The sequence below is a fragment of the Brachyhypopomus gauderio genome, chromosome 3, assembly GCF_052324685.1.
Source record: "Brachyhypopomus gauderio isolate BG-103 chromosome 3, BGAUD_0.2, whole genome shotgun sequence".
Taxonomy (NCBI): Eukaryota; Metazoa; Chordata; class Actinopteri; order Gymnotiformes; family Hypopomidae; genus Brachyhypopomus; species Brachyhypopomus gauderio.
This window is the reverse complement of record NC_135213.1, coordinates 29,675,433-29,699,785: the sequence shown is the minus strand read 5'-3', so window position 1 is coordinate 29,699,785 and position 24,353 is coordinate 29,675,433. Positions and strand designations below refer to the sequence as shown.

Sequence of the window (24,353 nt, the reverse complement as noted above, 5' to 3'; positions counted from 1 at the left end):
AGCGACGCAGTGTTCAGAGAGCTGAAGAAGCCAGCCAGAGCCCCTGGGACACGTCTGCGTTCCCTGTACTGTGACTGTAATGATGGGCCCCGCGGCGTTAGCGCTCACGTTAGCGTTAGCGTTAGCCACGGCAGCAGTGGCGTGTCATTAGCCCGCGCCCTGGAGGAGCGATTTGCTTGATTTATAGTTAGAGGCGCTAATGGAGCAGATATGGCAGCACTCGCCCCCCTACTGCCCATGCTAATGAAAGTTTTGTGCAAATGTGTGTGTGTGTGTGGAGGAGGGGGATGCAGAGAAATGGAGATGGGGAAGGCAGGAAGAAAGAACGAGATGAAAGTGGGGCAGATAAAGTAGGGGTACAGATGAAAAAAGGGAAGAGAGAGAGAGGGGGAGAGAGAAGGAGATGGAGAGAGAGAAAGAGATATCGAGGTGTCCTAGGCCTTCGCAGCTGGTAGCTGGTGGTGTTTGGAGGTTTATGCCCCCATCTCCTCTGGGTCTCTGTGTGGGGCTGCCCCCACGCCCCCCTGACACACCCTCATTAAATGATGTCATCTGTGTTCACTGACCTCTCCCCACAGTAAAATTCACATTGGCTTTTTGGCATGAATTGTAATTAACTGTTGCCAAAGTGATTTTCAGGATTATCAGAATTATTAATATTAAATGTGATAAACTGTGGAGAGGTGGGGGGAGGGGGGCTGTACTATACACACACACACACACAAACACATGCATACACACACACACACACTGTGTCTGTTCTGTTCTCATGTCTGTTCTTCTGTCTGTTATGTCTTCTCGTGTCTGTTCTTATGTCTGTTCTTCTCGTGTCTGTTCTTATGTCTGTCCTTCTCGTGTCTGTTCTTATGTCTGTTCTTCTCGTGTCTGTTCTCATGTCTGTTCTTATGTCTGTCCTGCTCATGTCTGTTCTTATGTCTGTTCTTCTCGTGTCTGTTCTTATGTCTGTCCTTCTCGTGTCTGTTCTTATGTCTGTTCTTATGTCTGTTCTTCTCGTGTCTGTTCTTATGTCTGTCCTTCTCGTGTCTGTTCTTATGTCTGTTCTTCTCGTGTCTGTTCTCATGTCTGTTCTTATGTCTGTCCTGCTCATGTCTGTTCTTATGTCCGTTCTTCTCGTGTCTGTTCTTATGTCTGTCCTTCTCGTGTCTGTTCTTATGTCTGTTCTTCTCATGTCTGTTCTTATGTCTGTTCTTCTCGTGTCTGTTCTTATGTCTGTCCTTCTCGTGTCTGTTCTTATGTCTGTTCTTATGTCTGTTCTTCTCGTGTCTGTTCTTATGTCTGTTCTTATGTCTGTTCTTCTCGTGTCTGTTCTTATGTCTGTCCTTCTCGTGTCTGTTCTTATGTCTGTTCTTATGTCTGTTCTTATGTCTGTCCTGCTCGTGTCTGTTCTCATGTCTGTTCTTCTCATGTCTGTTTCCATGTCTGTTCTCATGTCTGTTCTTCTCATGTCTGTTTGTTGAATGGGTGCGTGGTTGAAGGCTCCAGACAGCAGGTGAGCTCTTCATGAATGCGTGTGTAGCTCACTTGAGCATGGGCAACAGACCTCTGCACATGCCAAGCTCAGGGTTTCTGGTCCCAAACTCGGGGGTTCTGTTCCCAAGCTCAGGGATTCTGGTCCCAAACTCGGGGGTTCTGTTCCCAAGCTCAGGGATTCTGTTCCCAAACTCGGGGGTTCTGTTCTCAAGGTCAGGAGTTCTGTTCCCAAGCTCAAGGGTTCTGTTCCCAAACTCTGGTGTTCTGTTCCCAAGCTCAGGGATTCTGTTCGCAAACTCGGGGGTTCTGTTCCCAAGGTCAGGAGTTCTGTTCCCAAGGTCAGGGGTTCTGGTCTCAAGATATCATACGTTCAGCCAGGCTGAACAAGTACCTTGCTCTAGCATGTCTTCTAAATGTTATGTACATATGATTTGCAAATGCAGTTTATTTCACAGTGCTGGCTTATTATGTAAAATGTAGACTACAGTAGCTTATATTAGGATCCAATTAATCAGACATAACTACTGCTTGACATCCTCAAATTCTACTCAGCTGCTTCATACAGACACACACACTATTTCACATTAGCTTGTTATGAGGTATTTTAAGACAGGTATGAACAGATGACCAACAACAATGGCTCCAGGCATTCATCCTGCAGCCACTGGGGCCACGCCTTCTTTCACATGAACCATCGTGATTCGCCAGATTCACTTGGCAGCCTATGCCAGCCGTCGGCTGTAGTCCCGACTGGCTATTTCTGTCTTTTATCTAAAACGTCTATGGTTGTGGGAGGTATATATTTGTCTAGGTCAGATCCAGGAGTTGAAAGAATATGGAGTACCTAACATAGTACACACTGCTGGCTCTGCACAAAGGATCCTGGACTTCTAATAGACATCTATAGAATTTTTCCACCTTTTAATAAAAGATTAAATAGTGTGTGTGTCTGTGTGTGTGTGTGTGTGTGTGCTTTGGCTTTCAGTGTTACTGGGTGACTGACGGAGCTAGTTGGATCACTGTAGGCTTTACAACCCTTCAAGCTAATGGCTCAGAAATGTGATGACTGTTTCGCTGTGTTTCTTCTCATTGTGTGTCGTCGGTGTGTGTGAGATTGTAGCAGAAAGAGAGAGAAATACAGAACGGAAGAGAGAGAGAGAGAGAGAGATGGAAAGGGAGAGAGAGAGAAATCTTTATTGGGGAAGTGTGGGGGGTGAGACTGCCACTTAAGGCTGATGGGAAAGAAATGGATTGTCACTATAGTGTCAGTTGTGGTCACATGATCATTGTGTGCGCATGTGTGTGCGCACGTGTATGCACATGTGTGTGTGTGTGTGTGTGTGTGTGTGCGTGTGTGTGTGTGTGTGTGTGTGTGTGTGTGTGTGTGTGCGCGTGTGTGTGTGTGTGCTCATCCAGTGCTCCAGGCTCCCTCCTGATTAAAGTTCAGACCTCCATCCATCTTTCCTCTCGTCCTTCCCGATTCCCCTCCACCCCTGGATAGATGCAGCTCATGCCAAACGCTATATTGTTTGCAGGCAGGAAAAGGGCGATTTGCATCGCCGCCTCCATCCTCCACTCCACCCCCTCTGCACCGTTCAGTGGAGAAGTTCCAACTGCACTGTGGGGCAATAAAGACTCCCTCCATCACACCCCTCTTCTTCATCACACCCCCTCCTCCCTCGCCATGTCCCCCTACTCCACCACACCCACCCTTCAACACTCCCCCCCCGCCTCCTCCGCCCTTTTCCGTCCGTGTACTTTCACTCGTCCTCTTCTCTGTGTACAGTAGCAAGACAGGAGCTCCGTTAAGCTTTATTAACACGGCTGTGTTGGGTATAAAATCATCAGAGTCCAGGCAGTGCACACGCACGCTATCATAAGCAAGTCCGTGTTAACCAGGTCCAAAACAAAACGACGACAAAACTACGATATTAATATTCCTTCAGCACTGCGGTGACATTCTGACTCAGGCTGAAGTATCGAGTTTCGTAGGAGAGGGCCTAGCGACCCCCACACCCACGGGGTCTTAGACAGGCTCTGTTTCTACTTACTACATACATACTACGTACCATACATTCTACATACATATTATACACTGTACATTCTACATACTTACTGTATATTCTACATACATTCTACATACTGTATATTCTACATACATATTATACACTGTACATTCTACATACATACTACATACTGTACATTCTACATACATACTACACCGTGCATTCTACATACATACTACATACTGTACATTCTACATACCTACATACTACATACTGTACTTTCTACATATCCTGCAAGAAGAATGGCTTAAAATCCCTCTGATCACTGTGCAGGACTTGTATATGTCATTCCCAAGATGAATTGATGCTGTATTGGCTGCAAAAGGCCCTACACCATACTAATACATTATTGTGGTCTAAAACCAGGTGTGTCAGTTTCATTGTCCAACTCCTGTACATGCTGTACATTCCACATACATTCTACATAGATATTGTATGTTCTACACTGTACCTACTTTCTGCAGTGGGAGGCCCTGTGGGTCACTGTTCATCTTTGTTATGGAGGTTAGACTCCCGAAGCTTTCTGGTGTGTTTCGAGAGGGTTTTAGTTCGGCTTTGCTGGTCTTGGTCCTCGCAGATGGCGAGACGTGTCGCTGTGTCCAGGATCGGTCTCTGGCAGAGCTGGACATGTTTCCAGTTCTAGCAGAACAGTCTTGTTTTGGTTCCGAGTGTTTGGAGAAATGGGCTGCTGGTATGTGTCAGTACTGCATGTGTGTTTGGAGAAATGGGCTGCTGGTATGTGTCAGTACTGCATGTGTGTTTGGAGAAATGGGCTGCTGGTATGTGTCAGTACTGCATGTGTGTTTGGAGAAATGGGCTGCTGGTATGTGTCAGTACTGCATGTGTGTTTGGAGAAATGGGCTGCTGCTATGTGTCAGTACTGCATGTGTGTTTGGAGAAATGGGCTGCTGGTATGTGTCAGTACTGCATGTGTGTTTGGAGAAATGGGCTGCTGGTATGTGTCAGTACTGCATGTGTGTTTGGAGAAATGGGCTGCTGGTATGTGTCAGTACTGCATGTGTGTTTGGAGAAATGGGCTGCTGGTATGTGTCAGTACTGCATGTGTGTTTGGAGAAATGTTTCCATTTGTGCCACACTCATGTTTCCTACTTCCATGTAAGATCCATAACCACTTTCTCACGCTTAAGCTGCCATTCCTGTTGTAGGACGCTAACCAGGGTGTGACATAAGAGACGATGTGTCCTCGCAGGGTGTGAGATTGGAAACTGTGTGTGTGTGTGTGTGTGTGTGTGTGTGTGTGTGTGTGTGGCTGGACAGATGTGTGTAGTGGATACTTTGGCGACACACTACACAGTCTAGAGTCTATGTCTGCGTCTCTTTATCTGACTTCACCTAACTCTGTCTATATCTTTCTCCCTCTGTCCCCACTTCTATCCATCTGTCTCTGCCTCTCCATCTGTCCCGCCCTCTCCATCTCTCCTCCTCAGTCTCCATCTCTCTAACTCTATCTGTTCTATATCTCCACTCTCACCGCTCCATCTCTGACTTCAGCAGGATTAAACTGCTGTGTGACACTAAACCCAGGGGGCGTGGCACTACACACAAGAGGCGTGGCACTATACCCAGGGGGCGTGGCACTACACACAAGAGACCTGGCATTATACCCAGGGGGCGTGGCACTACACTCAAGAGGCGTGGCACTATAACCAGGGGGCGTGGCACTACACACAAGAGGCGTGGCACTATACCCAAGGGGCGTGGCACTAAATCCATGCTAATTTACATCTCCATGCCTTCATGGAGGCTCCTCCACCTGTGCATTGCCCAGGGAGGCGTTTGTGGAGTCTGACCTGCGCTGCCCCTTCTCAGTTCTGTGCGGGAGCAGTTTCCATGAAAACCAACACAGCTGTTACTATTTCTGACTGCTGTGCGAAGGGACTGTCTCTGGACACCCTTAGAAGCGAACTAGCCGCTAGCTAGTTGTTGGCAAATTCATTGGCATTTCAACATCGATTTTGAAAGTTTTTATTTTCATTTTATAGTCTTTTTTGTTGTTGCAGATTAGTCTTGGTTCGTGGCAGACCTGTGGGTTCTTGATTTCGGGTGGAGATTCGCAGTGTGGATGGACTGGTCTGCTCCTTTGGCCCAGTTGTCTTAGACATGTGGACAAAATCCAGGTGGACTGTTCCTGAGCTTTAGATTATGAGAATCTCATAGATGATGAGAACTTGCTCATGTCCATGTCCATGTTGAGACCAACCAGTGCCTCATCAAAAGAGACAATTGCTATGGGGCGGGGCACATGGTATCTCACCCAATCAAGACAGACCTCTACCAAGGCAGTGGGGGGAGCTACTGAGGTTTCCAGCTCAATCGACACTTTACATTCTTCATATCTGAAAACCCGTTTTTGAACCTGCATGGGTGAAGCTTCAGCGCAGTGTGGCCTTGTTGGCTGGTTAACAAGGGCCTGTGGCTATGGGCCTTCATTAGAGGTTATCAAGGGCCCAAGGCTAGGGGCATTCGTTAGGGTTTATCAAGTGCCTAAGGCTAGGGGCTTTCATTATGGGTTATCAAGGGCCCAAGGCTAGTGGCCTTCGTTAGTGGTTATCAAGGGCCCAAGGCTAGGGGCCTTCGTTATTGGTTATCAAGGGCCCAAGACTAGGGGCCTTCATTAGGGGACAGGGAACACAGTCTCTCACTACACTTCAGCTGGTCTTCCATGGCATGAATGCAATAAGATACACTGCCAAAGCTGTTAACAAGAAACACATAAATAAACAAAATCTCTTTCTCTCTATCCCTGTCTCCCCCTCTCTCTCTCCCTCTCTGTCTCCCTCTCTCCTTTTGTCTCTCTCCCTCTGTCTCTCTCTCTCTCTCCGTCTCCCTCTCTCCTGCTCTTATTATTTTATTTCTTGCTTCTCTGTCCATGCCCTGAATGTCTCTAGCAGAAATAGTCATGTACCCCCAAAATAATACCGATGGAAAAATAATTAGGCCTAAGAAAAGAAGAGGAAGGAGAATGAGAAGCAGGAGAAGCGGAGGGAGAGAGAGAGAGTCAAAAAGAGACAGAACGGAGAAGGTGAGGAGAAGAGAGGGAGTGAGGGAGGAAGGGAGAGATAAGGAGAGGGATCCATGCAAAAACAGTGTAGAGACGTGTCCTGACCACTCCTGTGGTAATAGGGTCTGTAAAACGCTTTGAATAGTGGGTGTAAACAGGACCAGAGAGAAGTGACACAGGCCCAAGGAAGTGCCCAGCATGGTCTCATCTGTTTATCTCTCTATCACACACACTCAATCTCTCTCGGGCACACACACACACACACACACACACACACACAGACTAAGCTGAGCACACTGAACACACACTAGTTGACGCAAAGACAACTGCTAACTCTGAAATGCCTTGTAGTAATAATGTGATCTCATCTTTCTCTCCCACAAACACACACACACTCTCTCTCTCTCTCTCTCTCTCTCTCTCTCTCTCTCTCTCTCTCTCTCTCTCTCTCTCTCTGTCTGTCTGTCTGTCTGTCTGTCTGTCTCTCACACACACGCACATTTTTTATTCAGGACATGAAATCTCATCTAGTAGGTATAGTCTTCCTCTTTCCTCCCATGGTGAACATTATACATTACTCCTACAGGGAATACACACACACAGCTTTTTATGTGTATGAAATTAGGTCAGCCTTTTTCTTTTCCTTCTTCAAGTTTAACATTCTATGCTTTAAATAGGGTAATGCTTTTCTGAGCATTCTAATTACGCACCCGTTACATGCACAAGGTCTCACACACACACACACACACACACACACACACACACACACACACACACACACACACACACACAGGCAAACGGGTTCCTTCTGTTCTGGTCATCACATCGTCCTAAAACAGTCATCACAACTTTGTGTAAAAACTGACACACAACACTCAGAAACATGTCGCAGGATTTTTTACCAGTGGCATAAAGGGCACACAGGGCCACATGAGAAATCAAGTTTATATGGTGGTCTATAGACTCTCTGGTTTACAGGGTGGTCTATAGACCCTCTGGTCTACAGGGTGGTCTTTAGGGTAAATTCAAGGTCAGTATTAATAATGGCTTCTTTGTTCCTTTTACTAGTTATTGTGTATGTAAGGAAATGTAGACCCATGGTGCAGTGTGTGAAGGGAGGATTTGTGGTGGCAGCTCACATCTTCTTTCTTTGATTTAATCAGAGAGCTGTTATTTCCACGGTGACAGGAGGAGAGGAAAACTGATTCAAACCTTTGTGGGCCTATCACCATAGGGAAAGAGGAAAGTCAAGAGAGGGGTATGGGTGTGGGTATGGGTGGATGGATGTGGGTGTGGGTGAGTGAGAGAGAAAGAAGGGTTTAGGCTTTTGATAGCTCTTCTAATCATTCATACTGATTTCACTAAGGTACATATCTTCATTGTTTCCCTTTGCTTCATTTTCTGCTGAGCTGAGCTGGAAAAGCTCCAGACATCTCAACCCCAAAACACCCACACACTCCAGACAACTCAACCCCGAAAAACACACACAAACTCCAGATAACTCAACCCCGAAACACACACAAACTCCAGATAACTCAACCCCGAAACACACACAAAAACTTCAGACATCTCAACCCCGAAACACCCACACACTCCAGACAACTCAACCCCAAAACACCCACACACTCCAGACAACTCAACCCCGAAAAACACACACAAACTCCAGATAACTCAACCCCGAAACACACACAAAAACTTCAGACATCTCAACCCCGAAACACCCACACACTCCAGACATCTCAACCCCGAAACACCCACACACTCCAGACAACTCAACCCCAAAACACCCACACACTCCAGACAACTCAACCCCAAAACACACACACAAACTCCAGACAACTCAACCTCAAAACACCCACACACTCCAGACAACTAAATCCTGAAACACCCACACACTCCAGACAACTAAATCCTGAAACACACACACACACACACCAGACATCTCAACCCCGAAACACACACACACACTCCAGACAACTCAACCCTGAAACTCCCACACTCTTGACAACCCTAAACAGTGAAACAGACGGACACTCAAGGCACCCTAACAAATGTGCACACATCCAAACACCCAGACACACATAAGCATCCAAACACTCTAGGGTTAGACACCCAAACATGCTCACACCCAGACTCTCAGAATTTGTCACATTCTTTTCTTTTTGTGACTTTCCAGGTTGATTCTCTGCTGAGTTTTGAGGTGTGTGAACATGTGCAGACTTCTGGGAGTTCTCAGAGGACTGAGGTTCCTACTTACCAATACCTTGCTCATTTGTGGTTGCATGTATTCTGAGGTGTTAGGGAGGAGTGAGTGTGTTATAGGAAGTGTGTGTGTTGGGGAGGAGACTGAGATGTGGAGGAGTGTGTGTTTGTTATGAAGGAAACTGAGGTGTGGAGTGTGTGTGTGTGTGTGTGTGTGTGTGTGTGTGTGTGTGTGTGTGTGTGTGTGTGTGTGTGTGTGTGTGTGTGTGTGTGTGTGTTGGAGGTAACTGTGAGGTGTGTTGGAGTAACTGAAGTATGTTAGGGGGTAACTGTGAGGTGGTTATGGGGTATTTTGGGCTTGATCTGGTGTTTATTCTGGTGTAATTTCAGTATTTATCTTAATGTTTTTCTCACAGAATAATGTTAAGATGGAGCTTTTCTAGTCAAATCTTGCTTCGTCTCTCCCCTTTCCCCTGCTTATTCTCTTTCTCTCTCTCTCTCTCTCTCTCTCTCTCTCTCACACACACACACACACACACACACACACACACACACACACATTCTTTCTATTTCTCGCCTCCTCTCATTTTTCTCTCTTGCTTTCCTTTCCTTCCTTCCATCTAACACAAAGACGCAAACACACACACACACACACAGTGGAAGCTGTTAACTGCACTGCCTGGTGCTGGACCTCTTCCTGTTTGGGTTCAGCTCTCTCCATGACTGAAAACAAACCCAAAGGATCGAAACAGCCTAATATCACACACATGGCTTAAAAACACTCATGAGTTAACAGTACAGGTCAAGTATTTAACAGTACAGTTGTGTTTAACAGTACAGTTGTGTTAACAACGCAGGTGAGTTGTGTTGTTTTAACAATACAGGCCTGTGTTGTTTAACAATGCAGGAGAGGCATGTAATTGCAGGAGTGTTGAGTTGTGTGTAATTATAGGTGTATTGAGTTGTGTGTGTATATGCAAGTGCAATGAGTTGTTTGTAAGTGCAGGTGTATTGTGGTGTTTGTAAGTGCGGGTGTGTTGAGTTGCACGTAAGTGCAGGTGTGTTGAGTTGCGTGTAAGTGCAGGTATGTTGAGTTGTGTGTAAGTGCAGACGTGTTGAGTTGTGTGTATGTGCAGACGTGTTGAGTTGTGTGTATGTGCAGGCGTGTTGAGTTGTGTGTATGTGCAGGCGTGTTGAGTTGTGTGTATGTGCAGACGTGTTGTTGTGTCTATGTGCAGGCGTGATGAATTGTGTGTATGTGCAGGCGTGATGAATTGGGTGTATGTGCAGGCGTGATGAATTGTGTGTATGTGCAGGTGTGATGAATTGTGTGTATGTGCAGGTGTGATGAATTGTGTATGTGCAGGCGTGTTGAGTTGTGTGTATGTGCAGGCATGTTGAGTTGTGTGTATGTGCAGGCGTGTTGAGTTGTGTATGTGCAGGTGTGTTGAGTTGTGTGTATGTGCAGGTGTGTTGAGTTGTGTGTATGTGCAGGTGTGTTGAGTTGTGTGTATGTGCAGGCGTGTTGAGTTGTGTGTATGTGCAGGTGTGTTGAGTTGTGTGTATGTGCAGGTGTGTTGAGTTGTGTGTATGTGCAGGTGTGATGAATTGTGTGTATGTGCAGGTGTGATGAATTGTGTATGTGCAGGCGTGTTGAGTTGTGTGTATGTGCAGGCATGTTGAGTTGTGTGTATGTGCAGGCGTGTTGAGTTGTGTGTATGTGCAGGTGTGTTGAGTTGTGTATGTGCAGGCGTGTTGAGTTGTGTGTATGTGCAGGCGTGTTGAGTTGTGTGTATGTGCAGGCGTGTTGAGTTGAGTTGTGTGTATGTGCAGGCGTGTTGAGTTGTGTGTATGTGCAGGCGTGTTGAGATGTGTGTATGTGCAGGCGTGTTGAGATGTGTGTATGTGCAGGCGTGTTGAGTTGTGTGTATGTGCAGGCGTGATGGGTTGTGTGTATGTGCAGCTGTGATGGGTTGTGTGTATGTGCAGGTGTGTTGAGATGTGTGTATGTGCAGGTGTGTTGAGTTGTATATAAGGTGTGCTGTTACAGGTGCTGGCTGCTACTGGTTAGAAAATGTGCATCATTTAGCTTCATGTCTTGCTGTGAAGGCCTCAGGTTGTGTGTGTGTGTGTGTGTGTGTGTGTGTGTGTGTGTGTGTGTGTGTGTGTGTGTGTGTGTGTGTCAGGATGTGTCACAAGCAATGATGTTAATGTCTCACAAATACCAATCAATCAGTTAGCTAATCAATACTCATCTTTTCCAGCCCTGAGGCGAGAAGAAAGAAATGGACACACACATGCACACACACATGCGCACACAGGCACACACACACACTCACTGGAACTCTTGAATGTGTTGATTTCACTTCTGCACTGTGGGTAGTAACCGTAGTTAGGCAGAAATAAGGATATGATACTGCTGCAGCCACTCAACCAACACAGGCACTGTGTGTGTGTGTGTGTGTGTGTGTGTGTGTGTGTGTGTGTGTGTGTGTGTGTGTGTGTGTGTGTGTGTGTGTGTGTGCGCGTGCGTGCGTGCGTGTTTTAATGTCCATATATCTGTGAGGCCTTTTAGGGTGAAATTCAAAGAAATAGTGTGCACACACTACTTCTGCATTACACAGAAAACACACACGTGCACTACACTACACATGATGACTTACTCCTGATGAGTTCTGGATAATAGAAATCTAACAGACGTTTGCAGGTCATGTCTCCATGGCCACTGTGTGTGAGTGTGTGAGTGTGTGCGTGCGTGCGTGTGTATGTGTGTGTGTTTGTATATGTGTTCTTGAACCACCAGGTTTACAAACAGAGAGAGACGGGGAGGAACAGATGACAGAGGAAGAGAGAGATGGAGGGGAGATGAGCGAGGAGATGAGGGGAGGGAGGAGAGGAGAGGAGGGAGGAGATGAGGAGAGGCGAGGAGGGAGGAGATGAGGGGAGGGAGGAGATGAGAGGAGGGAGGAGAGGGGAGGAGAGGCGAGGAGGGAGGAGATGAGGGGAGGGAGGAGAGGAGGGGAGGGCGGAGAGGAGGGGAGGGAGGAGAGGAGAGGAGGGAGGAGATGAGGGGAGGGAGGAGATGAGGGGAGGGAGGAGAGGAGAGGAGGGAGGAGAGGAGGGGAGAGAGGAGAGGAGGGAGGAGAGGAGAGGAGGGAGGAGAGGAGGGAGGAGAGGAGGGGAGGGAGGAGAGGAGAGGAGGGAGGAGAGGAGGGGAGGGAGGAGATGAGAGGAGGGAGGAGATGAGAGGAGGGAGGAGAGGAGGGGAGAGAGGAGAGGAGGGAGGAGAGGAGAGGAGGGAGGAGAGGAGGGAGGAGAGGAGGGGAGGGAGGAGAGGAGAGGAGAGGAGGGAGGAGAGGAGGGGAGGGAGGAGATGAGAGGAGGGAGGAGATGAGAGGAGGGAGGAGATGAGGGGAGGGAGGAGAGGAGAGGAGGGAGGAGATGAGAGGAGGGGAGGGAGGAGAGGAGAGGAGCGAGGAGATGAGGGGAGGGAGGAGATGAGGGGAGGGAGGAGATGAGGAGAGGAGACTTTAGTCAGGCCAGGAGGGGAGGGAGGAGAGGAGAGGAGGGAGGAGATGAGAGGAGGGAGGAGAGGAGGGGAGGGAGGAGAGGAGAGGAGGGAGGAGATGAGAGGAGGGAGGAGAGGAGGGGAGGGAGGAGAGGAGAGGAGCGAGGAGATGAGGGGAGGGAGGAGAGGAGAGGAGGGAGGAGAGGAGGGGAGGGAGGAGATGAGGGGAGGGAGGAGATGAGGAGAGGGAGGAGATGAGGAGAGGAGACTTTAGTCAGGCCAGGAGGGACCGCAGTAAGAGGAGAGGAGACTTTAGTCAGGCCAGGAGGGACCGCAGTAAGGCCTCTATTGGGTTGTGGTTCTCCCTGTGCTGCCAGGTGGCTGATATGTGATTAAATCATCTCAATAAATAACCCATTGTTCAACTCTCCAGATTGTTTGTTATTTAAGTATTTATAAGTTTCAGTCTTGCAGTTCAGTGTTGTAGCCTCTCTGCTAGCCTCTGTCCTAGCCTGTGTGCTAGCATGTGTGCTAGCCTCTGAGCTACCTATGTATTTGTATTGAATTTAAGTGTTTTTAGCTTCATGATATCATGGCAACATTATAACAAGATTAAAATGACAATACTCTCTGTTCTGCACTGTCACATTGTGTAGTTCAATGGAAAGACACTGATTGGCTGTGAAGCTGTGAAGGGCAAATCCCACCTCCCTGCTGTTGTGACACGCACTTAAAAACCACTAAGTGTTAAAGACATACAAAATGAATAGTCTAACTTCTGTTATACAGTGTCTTATACACGGGAGAGAGAGAGCGTGTGTGTGTGTGTGTGTGTGTGTGTGTGTGTGTGTGTGTGTGTGTGTGTGTGTGTGTGTGTGTGTGTGTGTGTGTGTGTGTGTGTGTGTGTGTGTGTGTGTGTGTGTGCGCGCGTGCAGACCTAGTGGCTCTGTAGGAGTAGCAGTGTCAGCTGGAAAGGAACTGGACCATGGTGCTGAAATATGGTTTTCATTAGGAAGAGGCCCTGAGTGTGTGTGTGTGTGTGTGTGTGTGTGTGTGTGTGTGTGTGTGTGTGTGTGTGTGTGTGTGTGTGTGTGTGTGTGTACAGACCTAGTGAAAGAGTCTTACGAGTGTTACAAGTATGCCAGTCTTTAGGTATTTCTTGGAAGTGTGTTGTGTGTGGGTGTGTGTGCATGTGTGGATCAGTACTCTGACATCATCTTTACTGTATCCAGCTTGAAACTGCAACATCTACCTGCAAGCAAAGGTTTATGAGGTTAGCGTTGCACTTAAAAGAACTGGCATGGTGTTGAGAAGACTGCTTCGCTGTGGTGAGGTGTAAGTGTGTGTGTGTGTGTGTGTCACTTCCACTTAAGTGTGTGTGAGTTGTGGGGTGGGGGGGGTGATGTGATTCCCACGAGAACAAGGACTCACATGCTGTTATTCCTTTCAAATTTCACCAATTATGATGCAATCGTTAGAACAGAATGCTCAGCAGATCTGGGGCCAGTTTTGGGTGTGCTGTGCTTTTGTGTTCAGCTGGGTCAACTGTGCTGAGATCAGCTAGGTCAACTGCTCTGGGTTTAGGTTTGGCTGACAGAAATCAAATTTTTCTGTGTCACTGCAAATTTTTCAGAGGAGGAGAATAGAAGCAGCAGATAAAACAAACGAAAGGACGAAAGCTCAACCCCAGACCAGTGTGTGTATGTGTGTGTGAGTGAAAAGTAAAGAGTGTGTGTGTGTGTGTGTGTGTGTGTGTGTGTGAGTGACAGCGATTGTGTGTGTGTGCATGTGTGTGTGAGAGAGAGCAAGAGAGTTTGTGTCAGTGAGAGTGAGAGACTGTGAGTGTGTGTTTGTGTGTGTGCGTGTGTGTGTGAATGAGTGAGAGCGATTGTGTGCGCGTGTGTATGTGTGTGTGTGTGAGAGAGACAGAGTGTGTGTGTGTGTGTGTGTGTGTGTGTGTGTATCTCTTCACTCTTTCTTCTTGTTGGTGAAATGTTCCCTCCTTCAGCTCACTCATCTCTCCATATTTCATATCAGACAAAATCTTTCCCTCTCAGCCAGCTGTGTCAACAGCAGGGCCAGCACTGCATGTTTCTTTCACACACACACACACACACACACACACACACACACACACACACACACACACACATACACAAGCCTGTGGTTTGGGGTTGCAAGCATAGTCATGCACACACACACACACACACACACACAGGAAAGAGGGGAGGTTTGCATGTAAGGTCACACAGAGCTGATGCTGTGTAGAGCCTGTAGTCCCTAGCAGAGCCGCCACCCTCCCACAGCGTAACACTGTAGTGTTCACTAATGCTGCACTGTGGCACATGGAGGACTTTAGTGAACTCTGTACTGCAGCTGCGTGCGTGCGTGCGTGCGTGCGTGCGTGCGTGCGTGCGTGCGTGCGTGCGTGCGTGCGTGCGTGCGCTCTGCCGGATGTATCCACCTGAGCCATTTCACTGTATGAGAGTTGTGTTGTGGTGCTAGGGTCTAACTGCCATGACAGAAAGTTCACTGGTACACTATAGACTGAGTCTATTCCATGGATGGCAGCTTGTGTGTGTGTGTGTGTGTGTGTGTGTGTGTGTGTGTGTGTGTGTGTGTGTGTGTGTGTGTGTGCGCACCCCTTTGTGTACAGAGACACACTCTCACAAATGTGCACATACACGTATATCATGACCTAGTGTGATTCTACAGGTGTATGATTGTACACACACACACACACACACACATATATAACCTATTGTGGTACAGTAGGTGTATGTTCACTGGCATTTAGGGTAATTACAGGCTGACCTTTCTGATGGAGGGTTTGATGTCACAGGGCTTCTCCTGTGTCAAGTGTCTAGATGCTGAGGTGAAAGCATGCATGCCTATGCACGTGTGTGTGTGTGTGTGTGTGTGTGTGTGTGTGTGTGTGTGTGTGTGTGTGTGTGTGTGTGTGTGTGTGTGTGTGTGTCTACCATTCTGGGTCTGTTGTCTACATAAAAACACACGCACACACATTCAGAGGGTGTGGCGTTCTGGGTGACTTCTACACACATGCAAGGTATTGTGTTTTGGGTGTGCTCCACAGGCACACAAAGGTGTGGTGTTGTGGGTGTGGTCTACAGACACACAGATGATGTAGTGTTCCAGGTGTGTTACATAAACACACACCCACACATAGGTTGTGGTGCTCTGGGTATGTTCTGCAGATACACATAGGGTTTAGTGTTCCAGCTGTGTTCTTCAGATACAGGGTTTAGTGTTCCAGCTGTGTTCTTCAGATACAGGGTTTAGTGTTCCAGCTGTGTTCTTCAGATACAGGGTTTAGTGTTCCAGCTGTGTTCTTCAGATACAGGGTTTAGTGTTCTGAGTGTGTTCTACAGACACAGGGTTGAGTGTTCTGAGTGTGTTCTTCAGATACAGGGTTTAGTGTTCTGAGTGTGTTCTACAGATACAGGGTTTAGTGTTCTGAGTGTGTTCTACAGACACAGGGTTTAGTGTTCTGAGTGTGTTCTACAGATACAGGGTTTAGAGTTCTGAGTGTGTTCTACAGATACAGGGTTTAGTGTTCTGAGTGTGTTCTACAGACACAGGGTTTAGTGTTCTGAGTGTGTTCTACAGACACAGGGTTTAGTGTTCTGAGTGTGTTCTACAGACACAGGGTTGAGTGTTCTGAGTGTGTTCTACAGATACAGGGTTTAGAGTTCTGAGTGTGTTCTACAGATACAGGGTTTAGTGTTCTGAGTGTGTTCTACAGACACAGGGTTGAGTGTTCTGAGTGTGTTCTACAGATACAGGGTTTAGAGTTCTGAGTGTGTTCTACAGACACAGGGTTTAGTGTTCTGAGTGTGTTCTACAGATACAGGGTTTAGAGTTCTGAGTGTGTTCTACAGATACAGGGTTTAGTGTTCTGAGTGTGTTCTACAGATACAGGGTTTAGAGTTCTGAGTGTGTTCTACAGACTCTTTTCCATCATTACTTTGGTGTGTGTGCTTGCAGTTGTGTGCATGCATGCGGCTGTGTGTGTGTGCATGCTTGTGTTTGTTTGCGGGTGTGATCTGAACTCACTGATGTGTGTGTGTATGTGTGTGTGTGTGTGTGTGTGTCTGTGTGTGTGTGTGTGTGTGTGTATTGCACCAGTGTGTCTCTCATGTTGACTTCACGTACATCCCTGGAGTTTACTAGCACTCCACCTGTTGTGATCCACCTGATGAACCATCAGACTTTGAAAACCCTATGAGACAGCTTTGTAGGGACCTTCATAGAGAAAGATGGTTCACAAAGACCAGGAGGAAAATGATAACGAGATGAGACCTGGCCTGTCCTATCGGAGTTCTCACTGAGACAGTCTGAATCCACACTGAGAAAGTCTGAATTTACACAGAGATATCGATGGTGGTTTATTATATCATAAATCTCTTGCTAAAAAAGTTGCTGAAAAAATTTATATAGTATTATTTATTACAATAACATGTTCATATCACTCTTAACACCCTATGTGTGTGTGTTTGTGTGTGTGTGTGTGTTACAAGGCTTGTGAGAGTTCCTCTCTGAAACATCATAGTAACGTATAATCCATCATTGGTAGCAGACACAAACAGTTGCAACATCCTTTACAATATTTGTGTGTGTGTGTGTGTGTGTGTGTGTGTGTGTGTGTGTGTGTGTGTGTGTGTGTATGCATACATATGCTTGTGTGTGCGCCTGCTGTATGTGTATGCATGTGTGCACATGCTTGTGTGTGTGTGTGGTGTAGTCATGCTTGAGTAAGGCTAGTGTCACTGAGTTTGTGTTGTGACAGCTCTGTTGTTACTCCATCTCCAGCATGGTGGGTGGAGTAGATGGAGTAGGGGGTGGGGTGGTGGTGGTGGGATGGGAGGAGGTCTGAGGTTAGTCACTCTGGCCAGAGTCTTCACACCACTACCTTGGTCTCTCTGCCTTGTGAGTCTGATATTATGTACTCTAAGTGTGTGTGTGTGCCTGCATGTGGGCTTGTGTGTGTGTGTGTGTGTGTGTGTGTGTGTGTGTGTGTGTGTGTGTGTGTGTGTGTGTGTGTGTGTGCGCACGCGCGCCTGCTTGTGTCTGTGTGTGTGTGTGTGTGCGCGCACCTGCTTGTGTGTGTGTGTGTGCGCGCGCCTGCTTGTGTGTGTGTGTGTGTCTGTCACATTACACTATGCCTGTATGTGTGCTTACATGTTGTGTGTCTCTGTGTGTGCACACACATGAGTGTTTCTGCGTGTGTGTGTGTGTGTGTGTGTGTGTGTGTGTGTGTGTGTGTGTGTGTGTGTGTTTATGTGTTCGTTTGTGTATGTATGTGCAGGCATCACTGCTTTGAATTGACCATTATCTTGTGTTTTGTATAGAGCCCATGTGGGGCTCTACAAACCTAATTAAGGAGAGCTCCCTACTCTGCTTTACAACTACACTCTTCTTTTTTATCCTCTAGTTAAGATCATGGTAATGAGTGTGTGTGTGTGTGTGTGTGTGTGTGTGTGTGTGTGTGTGTGTGTGTGTGCGTGTGCGTGTGCGTGTGCGTGTGCGTGTGTGTGTTGAGGGGAAAATCTCTGGGATGTTCTGTGTTCTCTAGCAGTAATTAGAAAGGAGGGGTTGTTTCTGTGGTGTTTCACAGACATAACAGTTCATCAGGCACTGAGACACTATGGCCTTTACCCAAACACTTCCACTTAAGCACTGTAGTGTTCATGGCAACCAGAAGTACTTTATCTGTCTCTCTCTCTGTCTCTCTCTCTGTCTCTCTCTCTAGGGGTTGTTTGTGAGGAAAAGAGGACACAGAAGGAAAGGCTGATGACTGCTTCAAATGGAATAGAATCTTCTAGAACCTTCGTGTGAGCTTCTGCCACCACTTCTATGTCCAGGAACTCTGGGTGCAACAGGTGTGGGTCTTGTCCAGCCGGTGGAACTCTGTCCCCATCTCCTTCATCTCAGACTCCGCGCCGAGACAAGAGGACCCTCTCTAGCACCAAAGGACCCTTGCTTGACCATTCTCTTGCCTGTAAAAAAAAAAAAACTTTCCAAGACCTCTCCAGGTTTCTGCCGATTCCAGCTCCTCCACCCACCCACGTACAACCCCGTCTCACACACCCGCATGCACACACACCACGTCTCGATGTAAAACCCGGAGCGTATCTGGCTGCCGGCCATTTTGAATCGCGTCGAGTGTGTGCTGCAGACGGACGTTTGCGGTGGCCATGTCTGGTAAGGGCAACCCGGGCCCTCACCTGAATGGCTTCCCCATGGCCCACTTCTCCTACTTCTTCCCTCACATGCTGGGAGGGCTGTCTCCTCCACCCGTGCCCACGCTGCCCCTCAGCGGATACAACACTCCTTCTCCCGCCAGTAAGTACCACTGGTTTGGCATCAGTCCTGCTTCTCATAACTGTTCCTCACACTCAAAGAGTGGAAATAGATTCATTTAAATGTTTTTGTGTAAAAACGTCAATGTGTACGCTGGTCAGTAACGTAGTCATGGTGTCAGTGATCGAAGCCTGCATAAAACACATCTAATACTGGTTTTAATACTGGTGTGTGTGTGTGTTGTGTTGTACTGGGTAATAATGCTGGGTTTGCAGCTGTCTGGTTGGGTTTTGCCAGGTGAGTCAACAGTCCCATCAAAGGTGGCCATTGGACCAACTGGACCAATAAGGTCAACTCAAGGGGCAGGAAACATTGTGTGATTGGACCATGCAGGTCATGCAGTCCGGGTGGTGAGGTTTGGAGGGTCTTCCTCTGGGTTATGTAAGGAAACCAAGCCTTAGAAAGTGAGGCTTTGAATGGCTGACATTCATTTACTCGTATGAGTGTTAAAGTATTACAGTGTTAAAGCGTTAGTTTGACTGATTTTTTTTGTCTAAATTAGCATCAGTGGCATGAGTGAACAAATGGCAGTGATGCAAATTTAGACAAAAAAATCTTCGTGCTCGCCCTGGATTACTGGATTCTTCCTTGGATCACCTGTATACAATCCCTGGCCAACGTTCCTGGATTCCTCATAATCACACAGGCCAGTGATCCTGAATCCCTCATAAACACACAGGCCAGTGATCCTGGATTCCTCATAAACACACAGGCCAGTGATCCTGGATTCCTCATAATCACACAGGCCAGTGATCCTGGATTCCTCATAAACACACAGGCCAGTGATCCTGAATCCCTCATAAACACACAGACCAGTGATCCTGAATCCCTCCTAACCACTCATGTCACCATGTCAGCATGCCTGGATCCCTCATAAACACTAACAGGCCGATGTTTCTGAATCCTGGATCCATTGTAAACCCACACAGGCTAGCAGTGAAACATAAAGAGTGATGAATGATACGCTTCCTGTTTCAGTAGAAAGACTGTCCTTATGTATTTGAGTAATGTCTGATTGTGAGTGTGTGCTCGTGTGCAAGTGTGCGTGCGTGCGTGCGTGCGTGCGTGCGTGCGTGTGTGTGTGTGTGTTTATAGAGAGATGCTGCCAGGTTCCTTTCCTCTTGTAGAACAAACACATCCTGGCTACAGCCCTAGGAACACAACCACTTCCTGTACACACAGTACTATCTCACACACACACACACACACACACACACACACACACACATAGTACTATCTGTCTCTAGAAAGCCTGTATGCAGCTGCCCTCTTACCAAACACACACACACACACAGTCCAGTCATTCTCCTGGCCTCGTAAAGTGGTGTCTGTTGTGTAATCTTCTTAGTTTTTCCATATTGCAAAATGTCAGCTTGAAAAATTCCATCTGTCTGCATTACTGTAAACATTTTGACAACCAAGTATTGAGAGACCTTAGTACGTGTGTGTGTGTGTGTGTGTGTGTGTGTGTGTGTGTGTGTGTGTGTGTGTGTGTGTGTGTGTTTGTGTTTGTGTTTGTGTGTGTATTACTGTGGTGGCCATACCACCTCTCAAGTCACTGTGGGTGAGTGTGTGCATGTGTGTGTGAGTGAAAGGTGGTTTTGCTCACTGCTGGTGGTCTTCCTTTGGATGTCCCTGCACAGAGCAGTTCCACTTGGGTGGCAAGACCTGAGCTAACCTCAGAGAAAGCCTCCAGAACAAACACACACACCCTCTCTCTCTCTCTCTCTCTCTCTCTCTCTCTCTCTCTCTCTCTCACACACACACACACACACACACACACACACACACACACACACACACACACACACACACACACACACACACACACAGCCACATCTTTCAGATACCTAGCAGGAGTGTATTGTTGTGGAGCACTACTGCCTTAATTAACAGACACATCAAGCTCATACACACAGGTGTGTCCTTCAGATACCTACTGTAGAACACCACTGCCCAACAGCACATATCAAACACATGTACACACACACACACACACACACACACACACACACACACACACACACACACGTGCATGTGTTACATAAGAGATGTCTTCATATTCACAGGGTTGAACCTACCCCCCCACCCCTCTAGAACACCACAGACAAGACACACACGCACACACACTGTCTGTTATGGCACTATGTTCTATAGCGGTACACTCCTGCTAGATATCTGAAAGATATCTGTCTGTCTGTGTGTGTATGTATGTGTGTGAGAGGGAGAGGGAGGGAGGGAGGGAGGGAGGGAGGGAGGGAGGGGGAGAGAGAGAGAGAGAGAGAGAGAGAGAGAGAGAGAGAGAGAGAGAGAGAGAGAGAGAGAGAGAGAGATCATGACCCAGGATGAGAGTTCATCCTGCACGGTCTGTCAGAATCTGTCAGCATTACACTCACACAAATGTGCAAACAGTCTTTTTTGGTTTTCTGTGGCTGATTATGCAAATCCCTCCTTTCTACTTCCTCCCAGAGAGTGAGCTGTCTCCCTCAAATCACACACGGCTCAATTCCGCATTGACACACACAGAGGTGGAAAGAGTACTGTAAAATTGTAATTGAGTAAAAGTATCTTTACTTTGCCTAAAATCTACTCGGAGTAAAAGTAAAATTACCCATCTCAAAATTTACTCGAGTAAAAGTACAAAATTATTTCATTTAAAATGTAATTTGAGTAAAAGTTACTTAGTTACTTTCAGTTATTTAATGCATGGATGAATCATGAACCAAATTCAGCACAAGTTGTTTTAATCGATTTCAAAGTGTATTTAAGTGCACATCCACACTTGCAAAAAGATCAGCTGGGCTCAGTAACATACTTCCTCACAGCACAAGGACAATCACAACCTGTACCATAAAGTGCAAACAATTTTCAGTCCTATTCTCCAATGGACAACACTATGATAAGAATAAAGAAATTTAAATTACAAATTATTCAAAAAACAAAATGCACACAAAATTAAGTGCACACAAGATGCCACAAATCAAACTAAAATGCAACAGGATTCCACTACTCTCAATAAAATGCCCACAGGATCCCACATCAAAAATTTAAAAATGCACATAGGATCCCACAATTTAAAAGTAAGTGCTCAGAGGATCTAACTATTCACAATAAAATGCCCACAGGTTGCCACAACTCAAAATAAAATATAAAATTACCACAGTATCCCATATCTCAAAATAAAACAAAATGTGCACAGGATTCCACTATTTAAAACTCTCACAGGATCCAACTATTCAAAATACAGTGCCCACAGGATTCCACTTTTCACAATAAAATGTCCACAGGATCCCACAGAACCTGATAGATAGAAGATTTAAAGATGGAACAATCTCATCCTTTTAGAAAAAAGTGCACCAGATTACGAGCTGATAATGAGACAATGGAAAGGGGGCGCGCAAGGCAAGGCCACGCAATTGACTTTCAGTTCTGGGACTCAGAAGTTTAAATTTCTGCCCGCATTTAATTTTTCACCATCAATATTTTTTTACTCAGTATTGTGAAGGCGTTCAAATGTAGTGAAGTAAAACTACTTGGGTCAAAATTTACTCGAGTAAAAGTAAAAATTACATATTTCAAAAACTACTCAGAAAATTACAAATTACTCATAAAAAGTACTCAATTACAGTAATGTGAGTAAATGTAATTAGTTACTTTCCACCCCTGCACACACACCTGTAGCATTATAAGAGGGGTGTAAATTGACTCTGTGATATCATAGCAGGTGTGTGTGTGTGTGTGTGTGTGTGTGTGTGTGTGTGTGTGTGTGTGTGTGTGTGTGTGTGTGTGTGTGTGTGTGTGTGTGTGTGTAAGAGAGAGAGGACAGTTTTAAGAACGGAAGGGCTCTGTGAACCTACTCATGCTGTCTACATGGTGATCTGGTGTCAACTCTGAAGACCCCCCCCCCCCCCCCCCAAACACACACACACACACACACACACACACACACTCACACACACACTCAGACTTACAACTCATTGATTCCATGAATACTCAGCATTCATTCCTTCACTGTATGTTGATCTCAGTGTCTGTTCATCTCCTCATCCCCTGGGGGTCGACTCCCCCCTCTCCCTTCTCCACACAGTGGTACGACCCTGCCGTATGGTCTGAATGTGAAGCCTGAAGGCTGGGTGATCTTATCTCTTCAGAACAAAAGGGGTAAATTAGGGGACTGATAGATCTTTGACAGGCGGTGACATTAACCTGTAAACCTGCTCTATAGTTACATGGCACATGGCATTAACTGTTTAACTGCCACTCCAGTATCCTTATTGGAAGAGAACAAAATGGGGGGGAGAGAGAGAGAGAGATATCCCCAGTTTCTGAATATATCACCACTGGTTTGATGACGTGTTTGCAGTAGATTTCTGGGGCAGTTCACTTTCCATAAGTGCATAACAAGCTGTTTTTTTATTTTATTTCTTGTAGTGGTTATTTTATTTCATTTAGTTGTTCACTCATGTCAAAGTTTCCTGATGTGTTAGTTTTAATCCCAGGTGACCGCAGTGTAACACAATGTCAGGGGTGGTGTTTCCTCAAGAGAATATTTCTGGTTTACTGTTATTCAGATTGTCTTTGTAAGATTACATTTGTGGTTTTGGCGAGGTTCGCCATCTGTGCCCAATCCGTGGCCGTTTTGAAAGCACTCTGGTGGTTGAACCCCACACTCTGTGGAGCTGACACGAGTTCACCAGCTGTGGAGAGGAAAAATGTCGTTTGCATATCATTTGGGGTAAATCCAGGCATTGAAGAATATTCCAGTACCATCAGGGTATATACGTAAATATTGACCATAAATATTGGACTCAACTCGTGCCTCTGACCCACTCTAAGTTTTACTCCACACTTGTTATCTGAATATATTGATTTTGTGATGTGTTCTTTATCCCATGCACTATGGACAATTTCATAATACGGCACATTTGTATTTGTCTTATAATCAGGAAAACATGCACACTTTAGATTGTGTTTCTATGTGATGATTTGCTAGATCATTAAGGTGTGTAAAGTGTAAATAATATCAGTAGCGCTGTGATTGCATTAGAAGAGCTTATCTGTTTGGTAAGAGAGATCTTTACTCCCTTGCTGAGAACACAGATGACCTCTCGCCTGGTCTGACAGGGCCCACGCTGGGTGTTGGGCTACGGTTCATCTCCACCCCAACACTTCTGCAGCTAGACGCCCTGATTCCAAATAGGAGAAAGGTCAGGGTGAAATGAGAAGTCACCAGTCCGCAGGCCTGATCGTGGTCCAGGAAGTTGGATCCGATAGTTTGGTTCTGATACTCCACTGGCCAAACCCTGTTCCTGATTGTGGTTTTGGAGCGAGTCTGACACTATATTTACTTCCATCAGTAACTGTGTAGGGGATTTACCCCACTGTTGATCTTGTTTGTATGCTGTTGCATTTGAATATGATTTGAATCATACTGAACTGATTTTCGTGAAGCAAATATTTCCCACAGTAATGGAATTATTCCAACTGAACTTTTTTGGAGCACTACAATGTGTGCCCGCATGCACACACACAGACACACACGCACACACGTGTTTGCATTATTTTTTCTGGTCTGGAGTTTTTTTTATTCTTTTCTACACTAAGATGTCTTATTGAAGTTTTCTGCATTTTTTTATAGTTATTTGTTTATTGTTATGTCGTAGTAGTTTTGGCACGTCTTCCA

At 46.4% G+C, this 24,353-nt stretch overlaps 1 protein-coding gene across 2 annotated transcripts in view; it reads left to right on the top strand.

The window, feature by feature from the left end:
* raraa (retinoic acid receptor, alpha a) overlaps positions 1 to 24,353 on the top strand; it is a 73,068-nt gene that overhangs the window by 1,893 nt on the left and 46,822 nt on the right. Inside the window, exons 1-2 of one of the 2 annotated variants that reach the window (XM_077001049.1) lie at positions 17,180 to 17,236; positions 18,060 to 18,652. In XM_077001049.1, the coding sequence (XP_076857164.1) occupies positions 18,505 to 18,652 (148 nt within the window). In that variant the 5' untranslated portion in view covers positions 17,180 to 17,236; positions 18,060 to 18,504. Of the gene's footprint in view, positions 1 to 17,179; positions 17,237 to 18,059; positions 18,653 to 24,353 lie in introns of those variants that run through there. The other variant, XM_077001048.1, reaches the window with a different exon arrangement.